At 43.8% G+C, this 11300-nt stretch overlaps 1 protein-coding gene across 1 annotated transcript in view; it reads right to left on the reverse strand.

Annotated features, from left to right (window-relative positions):
- Window positions 1-11078, reverse strand: part of CRIM1 (cysteine rich transmembrane BMP regulator 1) — a 187729-nt gene extending 176651 nt beyond the window's left edge. Inside the window, exon 1 of the mRNA XM_075708174.1 lies at window positions 10727-11078. Coding sequence (XP_075564289.1) covers window positions 10727-11078 — 352 coding nt within the window. The remainder of the gene's footprint in view (window positions 1-10726) is intronic.
- Window positions 11079-11300: the final 222 nt, after the last annotated feature.

The raw sequence follows: 11300 nt of genomic DNA on the forward strand, positions 1-11300 counted from the left end.
CTTTGATGAACAGAAGTTAAAGGTCCTGTTAAATGAATACTTGTTTACCACTTTGGGTAAACCCTGAGAAGGCACATCAGTATAGGCAAAACAAAATTCCTTGGAATGAAAGGTGCAACCACATGAAAGCACTCGCATGAGCTAAAGGGATAAATCCAGCATTTCACTTCGATTCAATACTTTAGTTACTTGATGCGAAGGCATCCAGTACTCTGCTTGATGCAGATAAATGGTGGTCCAGTAGAGCATGCTTGTTCCTTTAGAGGTCAGCAATATTCCAACTGATAATGGAAACACATCTTGAACAAAGTCTAGGCTCTGTGAAGCATATAACCTAGCCTCTATTACTCCCCAAAATCACCATGTCCTGCAGACTATTTCAAAAAACAAGCTTCTACACAACAGTGATTTGGAGACCTGGGGACCGTTCATGAACAATTCCAGACTGCAGCACATTTTCCTGCATGCTCTGTCTGACCTCCTCTATGGCTTCCTTTTCAGGAGAGTGCTCTTTCGTACGTAACTCTCAGAAATCTGGATGATACGAAGGAAGAAATTGAGATATAATAATCTGTGAATGCTTTACTTCCCTGCAAGCAGGGTTGACAAAACGCAAATGTACGAATCTAAAAGCCTCTCAAACCTCAGTATGTGCATCCTATCCACCAGGTGACTTCTAGGACACTTAAAAACACAAAAATCAAGTAGGTGTTTAACATTCTTAAGTTTTTAGAAACAATCCAGCTGAAGAGCAGCCCAAGCAAACTGTTAGTTTTCATCTCAACTGATCTTAGTTTAGCTGCAGTTTCCACCATCTCATTGTGCTGGCATGATCAGGTAGGGGCAAAAAAAGGGAAGGGCTACTCTTTTTAGCAGTCCTGAGTTAACATTGGGCTGTTGGTATATAGCCACTCAACTACCTTTTGCACACACACCTAGAAGCGGTTCAAATGCTCCCAGCAGGCCGATAACTACAGCTTGAAAGTCACTCTTTCAAAGTCACTTCTATATGCATGCAGTTCCCCACTCTTCCCAACTCATTCAGGCAGGTTCTCTTTTCAATCAGTAAGGTAGTTCTGCATTTACTCAGACCAAAGTTAAGTCTTGGACATAATACTTTTTCAATGCTTCTAAAGTGTGCTTTTATACCATAAGAAAGCCATGGGATGGGAGGCATCATGTTAATTCCAAACTTTTTTGCATCTTCCTCCATCATTCATATAATCACTTGCTTTCTACAAAGCAAACATTTCAGCTTGCTAATAATTCAAGTGCTGCTCTGGGTTGCTGAACTCCCAAGTCCTGTCATAGCATGCATCTAAAGCAGGGAAGAGGATTAAGGCATTAACAAGTTGAACAAGAGGTCCTTAAACAACAGGTCCAGTCTGGGAAACAGTCTGAAAAATGTGTCTCTGGTAAGCAGCATTCCATCACTTCTTCCGTGCTAAATCCTACATACCAGGACTCACAACACAGCACCACAGCAGTGTGCGAGGCGTGATGCTCACAATTGAAGAACTTATGCCTTCTTCACCTGAAGAGCTGCTTGTGTTTCCAGAAAAGCATGCAACTATGAGAAACTAAATTGGAACCTTATTTTTAAAGCACACAGTAGCTCACTATAGTTGCATTTATTGTCGTCACATGTCTCCACATGCAAAGGATCCTCTCAAAACAGGTGCAAGGCCTCTTCAGAGACACACCTTCTCCACTGCTTAAATTTCTGCTTTCCCTTCCTTCAAGTTCTCGGTTCCTTCTGCCTGCCACAGAATCTTCTCTTTTGTGCCCCAACCTTTCTCTTACTTTCTGGACATTTAGTGAATTAACAGCTATTGTTTGGGAAACCATACGCTATTCTCCTTCACTGTTTATAAAGATAATGCATCACCTCAAACCAGCAAGCAACACACTGGAGTGGTCACTAAAATATCACCGTTGAAAACTAACTTACAAGCATTGCGCCCACAATAATCTTAAATTACAGTTCAGGGCTGAGGGAGTAAACAAACTGGAGTGAATCGAGTCAACACCCATAATTTACATTTAACTGCAGCATGTTACTCAGCTATTTCTGCTTTTTTAAAGCATGACAGACAGGTTCTCAGGATGCTGAAAGAGAAAAGAGACCATCAAATACATTGCTGATCTGAAAGTGAAACAGTCACAGTCACATCTTACAGACTCTTGCAGCCATTTGAATCCTGCATTTGAAGGAGGAGAGAGAACAGGTTTCACGGTGACAAAGGAGTGATCCTTACTGAGACTGGCCCTCTGGGAAGGGGGAGAACCTTTCAGAAGCTTCGCCATCAAACCAGACCCAAATCTGAGCCCCACCACTCCAGCACACTGGTATACACAACAGCATTTTCAAATCAGTGGTACTCATTAGGATGGTATGAGACTCTGAAAGGATTCTACAGACTTTCTAAAATAAAAAAAGGAAATACTTCTTGCCAGTAGGCTTTGGCTTCTCTTTGAACAGGAAAAAAGAACGATGGAAAGGAAATTCATGTTTTGGAGGAGCTGAACAATAGAAATGACTAATCACCACTAAAGAATGCTTGAAACCCAGCCCCAGACCTTGAAAAGCAGCAGAAGGGAAGGCTAGCCTTGAAGTGAGTTTGAGCTCATGTACTGGCTGCAATCCACTCCCCTCTTGCAACTTATTCCTTCAGTGAAGTCATGAATCGGTGACCAGAGCCGGCAGAAACTTCTATGTAAGAAACACAGCAGAGAGTTTTATGATAAAGCAGTTTTTCCACCTTTTGGAATGGTCCACTTTCTCAATTCAAATCTTCATGTGGAATGCACATCACTGCAAAAGGGCTTTGCAGCTTCCTGATAAAATTACTAGTCAAAGCTAGAAAGCAAAATCATGCCCTAACATTTAGATACCTCAGAAACACCATACATGTAAGGTTTGTCTCAAATTTGACTGCCTGTTTTATCTTATTCAAACTAGAGCATGTATCTCACATGATCAAATCCCCAGTACAGCGAGAAACATTTTCACTGCGGCAGCTCTGCATGTGTCTCAAGGCAGTTATTTCATACTAAGGAATGCAGAAAGTATTTAAACAAACCAGCTTTCCACTCAATTATCAGAAACTCCCCAGAAGCTGTGAGGAAAGCAAGGAGATAAATAGAAGTGTTAAGTGAAGCATGTGATGTGGACAACTATTTCAAGTTTTAAAGTTTCCCCTTGCCCACACTGTCTGCAATATTTCAGTTCTCCAGGTACCCCCCTCTTTTTTTTTTTTTTTTAAGTGGTTTTGGAGGTTTTTGTTTACTTGTTTTTTAACACTTTCACTATTGGGGTTCCCCCCAACTAGACTGAACCATGTTTCCAATAGCCTTCTGCCCCAAAGATGGTCTGAAGTGATAATTAGTTTTGAAGTCTGACCCCTAGACATTTAAGCAACTGAAAAAAAGACTTGCAAATACATTATTTTAATAGTATGACCAGAACGACGTCTTGTTTGTAAATAGGTGACTGAAAACATTATACAGTGTCCCAGGGTTTAATTGGTCAGACACAGCCTCTGCCAGTACTCCCCTGATTAGAATGAGCATGGACAGCAGTGTTTCAGCTGTCCTAGCAGATTTTTCCTCTAGCAGTAGAAAACTCTTCAAAAAAAAAAAAAAAATTTGCTAAAGCCTCAGGAAAGGGCCAAACCTTTGTACCCATTTTCCAAAGGAGGCTAAAATAGCTTCCCCCCCCCCCCCCCCCCCAAGTTGCACACTGCACCCACACACTTCAGAAGCCTGCACATAAAGCAGCGTGCATCAGCTTCACTGCGACCAAGCAGCTGGCTGGCAGCTTGCACAAGCTGCTCAGCAGAAGCAACGCTGACAGGACGAGGAAAAGGTTTGCTTAAGACAAATTCTGGAACAGGGCTATGAATAAAGCAACCTATACCAAGAACAGTCCACACTATTAGAAGAAACCTGATACCCTAAAACCTTTTGCCACTTTTCCCCTCTTAAGTCATTAACGAAGCGTCACTGAACACCAGAATTACAGGATGTTTCAGAGGAATTACACCCAGTTTCTTAGTCACAGAAGACTACAGGAAAAACTCTACATACCCTGGATTTAGAGTTAGTGTCAAGGCTTTTTTCTTTTTCTAAAACCTAACTGAGAGATAGACATCAACTTCAGTCTTTCTATTATCAAAGCAGCACATTTTACGTTAGCCCATGTAATACCATTATCAGCATGACCCCAGCTTTTAATAACAGCCCATCTGGGAGGGGAAGAAACACCTCCACATGCGTACATCCAGCTTTTCTGAAAAAAATCCTGGACAGAGCACAACACAGGCTGTAGCAAAACCCTGAAGTTTAATTTGTTTCAAGGATAAGTGATCCAACAGAATGGGCTCTCCCAGATTCAGAAACATTACAGTTGCTAGATTTTTCACTATCACTATCAGTATCAAGGTAGCTGGCTATATAAGGCTTAAAGTTTTGGAAATTACTAAAAACATGGGAATGGATGCATGCCTGTGGGCCAGTGCTTTTCCTCCTGTCCACAACCCTATGCTCTCCTGTTTGTTTTCTTATTGAAAGACTCACAGACATGACCCACAAGGTGTTAATGGTGATTTACAGTTTCTGAAGTTAAGTACCCAGTGAAAGCTGCTGGGGACTGAATATTACCTCTGGTATAGGTGTGAAATGCTTCCATTCATCTCAATACATTACTAAGGGCTTACTTCCTCCAAACAGGGCCAAACTAGCCCGTTCAGACTAGAGGTCCCTCAGGGACCATCTTTAAATTCCACATAAGCATACGGATTAAATCTAGATAGCCTTTTATACAAAGTTATCTTCCCATCTTAGTTTATGTTGGTAAGTTGCTCCACATACATAAGCCTTCTATGTCAGTATCAGTCATTTTCCAAATTGCATGCATACATGCATACCAAAAGGCAGACTTAAAACAGAAAGTTGTCAGACTATGCAAGTGGTGTCACCTGAAGTCTCAGGCAAAACCTTGAATTCGCTATTTCCAAGTTTACGTTCCCTGTGGATTCTCAAATGAAAGCAGTTTACAAGTCACAAGAGACATTTAATAGTTCACTTCTATAAAGTATTTAATCCATTAAAACAGAGAAACATTTGGTCCTGTCTGCAAGATGCTACAAACTCTACTCCTTGAGATGAAGAATTCTTGAGGGGGTGCAAAGGAAGGAGGGGGAGAGCAAGGCATTTTTGAACCATATTAATGGATTAATTATTGCATAATATGCCTGTCAGTTAAATGACATTTTGGTTGACTAAGTACTACACAAAAAGTTAAATTATGCAAGTATTCTTGAATCAGCTAGAGGGTACTTAAAACAGCAAACATGCCTAGGGGTGCAGAAATTACTGACAAGTTTGAAGTTAGCTTAATTAAAAAAAAAAAAACCCAAACTTTAAGCAGCATGATTTTGGGGAACCTAATAAAATAACCATTTTCTATGGGGAAAAATTCACATCAGCAGAGGATGCTGAACATACAGTCACATGAGAACAAATGGTTTAAAATAAAAAAAAAAAACACACCACTTCTATTAGGAGGAATACTCCCTATTATTTATTATGAGACTTGGTTGTTCAGCCTATCCATGGTGAGATTGCTAGTTTTTAACTGTGTGCTCATCCACAACAGCAAAAAACCTATGCATTCCTGCATCAATATCCCTCTTCATATCTGTTGGACTTTTCCTTTTCACTTTTGTGGAAATATTGGAACCAAGTGATTTCTAAAATCAAAACATGATGCCCAGAAACAGAGACGAAACCATTTCCAAGTCAAATAAGCACCTGATCCAATTCAAATTCCACGTCACACTCAAACTTACATGTTCTTACTGATGTTGAGATTTTAGCATTGACACAAGTCAGAGCAGAAATAGCTTACAAATTATCCAGCCTGTGCATAAGAAGTCAGCATGTGCCTAGTGTTGCCTGGGGAGTGGGGGAAGGGGACTGTTAAACGTGGTCAAGACTAGCATATCGGAAGCTGAACACTCGCCAGCAAAGTCTTACTTCTCATTGCAGTTTCACATTTTCTTTTTTTTGACACCATGAATAATTTTTCCATGTTTTCCCCCCGACAGTCTGGATTGCTGACAGTCTTTGAACCAAGCATTTTGACTGTCTTCATGCCAACAATCATTTGGTACACCACTTAATACTGATTAAGTCCCCAACTAGATCATCAGTTCTAACACTTGATGTTAGTGGTGGAAGTTCTCTGTACACACATGGACATCATGTCTATTTGTTATGTAGTGAATGGCTGGGGAAATGTCCAGAGTAAAGACAAAAAACAACCAAACAAAATGTTAAGAAATCTGGGCAGAACTGTTCCAGTCAAACTGATATAAACAACCAGGTTACCCACATGCAACTTCTAAATCACTTGAACTTCAGTAATTCATACTCAAAGCAAAATACTATCTGATCTTTACAGGTCTGCACTGCATCACAGGCAAGAAGCCAAGTATTCTGTATAGAAGTCTGTCTGGAGACAAAGCATCATGTTCTAGTCTTTGGGTCCATCAACCCATTAGATACAGAGCATGGGACCAAAACCAACTGAAAACAAGGTTCTCCCAAGGGTACTAGCTACAGAAGTTACAAGCAGCAGCACTACTTGTGGTAAAAATACTAGCAAGTCTGTAAGGAAGTTGTTCTTACTTCAGAAAAGCAGAAGACAACTCTATTAGCATATGTGTAAAACAATGCCCAAACAACAACAACAACAAACCTTAGCCCTCCTCCTCCCAATTTTGAAAAACTCTTGAGTTTTCAAAATTTTGTTTCTTCTCATTAGCTCCAGTTTCACTATGCCTGGGTTACATACAATATACTATGCCCTCACGTATCACACTCTATTACAGGTTTCTATGGGAGGACAGTTAGTTCACAGTAGGCTTAAAGGTGGGTGGGTGGGGGCAACACCCAAGCTCTCCCTGCTTGTCCCAACAAGGAGTCAGTCAGACAGTAATGCTCCAAGCTCCCAAAAAGCTGTAGTTCAGTAGAAGAGACTAGGACTAGCCACAGTAGGGCAAGCTCCTACCATCGTCCTAGAGGATTAGCCCACATATTTCCTGATACTTGCCTAAAATCCACTACAGCAGCTTTCCCCTGGTCCGGAGGGAACCCTGGTTCAGAAGCTACGCACTAGGCAGGACAAGCCTCAAGTATTCAAGGCAAGCCTTAAGTTAGCTACAGTAGGCAAGAAGAATACAGCAATAACTGTACCCCCCTCCCCCAAAAAATCCCCCCAAACCCCACCAAAAACAAAACAAAAACCCAAAACAAAAAAGTACTACATGTTATTGGTAAGCTACTGGAGCAGAAATACCTTCTTTCAATGGCTACCTAGAAGCTAACTCATACAGAAGTATATTCTTAAAGGAACCTAAGGACTCAGTAAAACTAGCAGTTTCATTGACTTTTTTTTTTATGATATATACTTGAAATGCAAAAGCTATGTTTCTATTACACAGTTGAAGATATCAGCTCATTTTCAGCATTATTTCACATGCTAGTTATGCCTTAGAAGAGCTGAGCAAAGCAATCAAGGCCTCTTCATCTAAGAGCACCAGAAATTGAGGGTAGTGTTGAAACAGAGGCAAGAAAAGAGTCATCACAAGAAATGCCTTCACAGAGTAACAGAACTTCTTTGGCAGAGCTTTTCGAAAGCTTTCCGATTCCCTAGAAGGCAGGAGACCTACCCAGCTGGACTGCTGCAGAAGCCAAAGCAAAACACGTTTCTGGAGAACTCCGATTAGGGAGTTCCGCTCTAGGTCTACCTGCAACAGCAGAGAGCAAGTGCAGTCCCTGCTTTGAGCTCAAAATTTCTGAATGCCAGAAGTGTTTGGAAGGGGCTATAAGGCTCTCGATGCCTCACTGAGCCACGCCAGCAGCATCCCTGTAAAGCCAACAGAGAGGCTGGAGATGTTTAAAGTCTCTCAAGATCACCCTTCAGTAGAAGTACCCACCCACGCCAGGGGAAGCTGACCTCAGAATTATTCTTTACTGAGAATACAACTACATTCAGGAAGGGCATTTACCTACTTCAGGATAATGCCACAAATGGAGCCTTAGAACTGCATAAAGATGTGAATACTTAAGTTGGCGAGATGAACAAGGACTTCCTTCAGGTTTTAGAAGGATAAAGAAAACTCAGAATCAGCAACAGATTTCCTTAATAGACACTGGTTTAACAAAAGACTACCCCATTTCTAGTTTCAGAAAGAGAGGCTACCAGTGACAGATGCCACAGAGACTTCTCCATCAGGTGTTACAGAGTTCACTTATGCCGAGTGCATTAAATACTAAAACTAAGTTAGCAGCCAAGCATTTTTACCTGCTGCAATTCCAGCTCTTAACGCTTTCTGTAACCTAGTATGTGTGATACTCTGAAATAAGACACTGCTGAAGCTTCGAAAGTGATAAAAAAAATATGCTTATAACTGTAGCCAGCAGGGGTCATTTCAGTGTAAAAAATTGCAGCGAAAGAAAAGGCTAGAGACAGGAAGGAGAGTAAACCCATCAATTTCTATTCAGAGTTCTGTAAGTCACTTCCATTTCCTGCTCCCTGAACTGGGGTAGGAAAGGGGTTGCACTCCCAGGAGACAGGATTAAAAAACCCAGTAGCCTTTATTCCGTTAATGGATAAAGGCATGGCTTAGTACTACTCACATATCAGGCATCACCAGCCTAGCCTGTTGCATGCGTGCCTGCAAACTGCCCAACGGTTTAGCTCACCGCGATCAAAAAAATAGAGCTAATCAACCTCATTTTAGTGATCGAAGGTAGTACATTAAGTCCCCTTTTTCCTTGCTGCCACCCCTCGTGCACAACACGCACCATGAAGAACACCACATTACTTCTGCTGCTTAGAATGAGGCAGTTTCCTGACAATTCAGTAATAGGTATTCCAGGACTATTTATTAGGCTGACAGTTCGGCTCAGTTGCTTTTCATTTACGAGAATGAAAATTAAATAGATAACTTATCTCCCTGTCTATTCCTATAGGGACAGCTGGAACTAGTTCCTAACCACAACACTAATTGAAATGCAATCTTGCCAACAAATGCTTCATACTATTTTCAACAGTAGATGGGACGTGTTACGAGTTGAACTACAGCAACGTACAGATTGCATCACTTCAAAGGAATGAAATACTCCTAAACTGCCAGAGACGTCCGTACTGTGATACAGTAAGGGAGTTGGAGCATTAAGGCATTTAATGACTGCAGGCTTTTAGTTCCTTTAACCGAGGGGGGGAGGGAGGGGGAAGCCGTTCAAGCCAAGCTTTTACTTTGAAAACATGCAAAAAGAGAAACTCATCCAAAACCAGGCAGGTTTTTAAGAGTACCTTTTCCCTCTTTGCTTGTCCTTTTCTATTTGAGAAAAACTTTTCCGATACATACTAAAAATAGTAAGAAGAGAGAGAGACTAGAGCAACGTAGGTATTAAGCTACATGGTCTCAACCAAGGTCTTCCAAGCAGTTTAGGGCCATTTTCAACTGTTTAACGACAGAGCTTTTAACCCTGGAGTTGGTCCCAGCCAAGCAACAACAGCAGAGGCCGATGGCATTGGTGCTAGCACAGGCGGGACAAGCACTGCCCCGCTCTGCTGGGGTTTGCGCTTCATTTGTGAGGGAGGCAAATGGAGTTTTAAACTAATAATGAGCGCCAGGACAGAGGTCAGCTGCCCACTAAAAAAAATGACCGGTTTTAGCTCTCTCAAAACAGCGCATCATTTTAAATGCAAGTTTTTTTTGGACAGATGCTGCCTCACCAGCTCTCCGGACTTTCTACTGCCCTCTACCCGCCGAGAGGAGACCGTCTCCCGCTCCTTTTCCAGAATTGTCGAAGCTCCCGCTCCGAGTCTCACATACATTTATACATATCCCAAACTACTGGTTATTTGTAATCTCTTTACAGCGCCATGTTTTCCCTCAACTTGGGGGAAAAGAGAGCTGGAGGAAGAAGACAAAAAAAGAGACGCAACATTTGTCTTCGGTCTTTCGTTAAATTTTTTTTATATATATATATATATATGAAGAATTCATGTGAAGGACTCGGATGCAAAAATTGAAAGGGGGGAGGGGGAACTCCTCTCGCATTTCATACCAATTCATCACCTCACAAGCAGCCGGCAGGAAGCAGAAGTGACTTTGAGAAGAGTTCTGCCGTGGGGATTCCTCCCTCCCCCGTGGTGCTCCGAGCAGGGAAAAAAGCCATCCCTTATCCTCATCGACCGAGGCGGACAGATATTAAGTGGCAGGAACAGGAAGGAAAAACTTTACAACAGATGATCAGCCTTTGTGTTTCCTTACAGAGGAGGGAATCCGGAACAGGCATCATATGTGCACGACTGACCTCCGCCGATTTCCATCTGCCAAACCCTTCCCAAGCCCTTTATCGAGGAATTCGAGCTGGGCAGCGGGCGTTGACACAAGCTGTTCGCAAACCGGTGAAGCGCTTACGGAAAGCGAGAAGTGGAAGAGCCTGGGAGTTTAGGCTAAGGAAATTAAGGGTGAAACTTTGAAGGGGGGGGAGGAAAGCTTGCAAGACACGCTCGCAGATGGGACGGGCGGGAGACGGGGAGGGAAGGAGGGTGCACCCTCCTTCCCTCCCCGTCGCCCAGCGGGCACCCCCACCCCGAGGGATGGATGGAAGGATGGATGGATGATGTCCCGCCGCCCCTCACCTTCGCAGACGCCCACTTCGTACTCGGTGATGGAGTCCCCGTTGAGCGGCGGTCGGATGACACAGCGCAAGCCCCGGTCGCAAGCTCCGTACAGCCCGTAGACTCCCCCGCAGCTCTCGTTACGTTGCCGAGCGCACATGAAACAGCAACCGCAGATCCCCAGCACGATGCTACCGGGGCAGCTCTTGGGTTCTTCGCATTTGGATTCGTCGCAGGGTAAGCAGACGAGAGCCCGCGTCCCCGACTCGCCCAGCAGCAGGGCCAGCAGCAGCAGCCACCCCGCCGCCGCCAGGTGCCAGCCGCCGTCTCCGCCCGGGCGCCTCCTCCCCGCCGAGACCGCTGCCAGGTACATCCCGGCCGCCGCAGCCCGGCCTGGGCCGGGGGGAGCCTCTCTGAAGCCCCCTCGCCGGGCGGCGGACCCGAGCGTGCCGCGGCTCCTTCCCGCCGCCCCCGCCTCCGGCCCCCCGAGGGAAGTTTCCTCTCGCGGCGGCGGCGGCCGCTTCAGCCAAACTTCTCCTCCGGGCGGCGGCTCCGCCCGCTGCCCCCTCTGGGAAGAGGCGTCCGTCAGTCCCTC

Source organism: Pelecanus crispus, chromosome 3, assembly GCF_030463565.1.
Source record: "Pelecanus crispus isolate bPelCri1 chromosome 3, bPelCri1.pri, whole genome shotgun sequence".
NCBI lineage: Eukaryota > Metazoa > Chordata > Aves > Pelecaniformes > Pelecanidae > Pelecanus > Pelecanus crispus.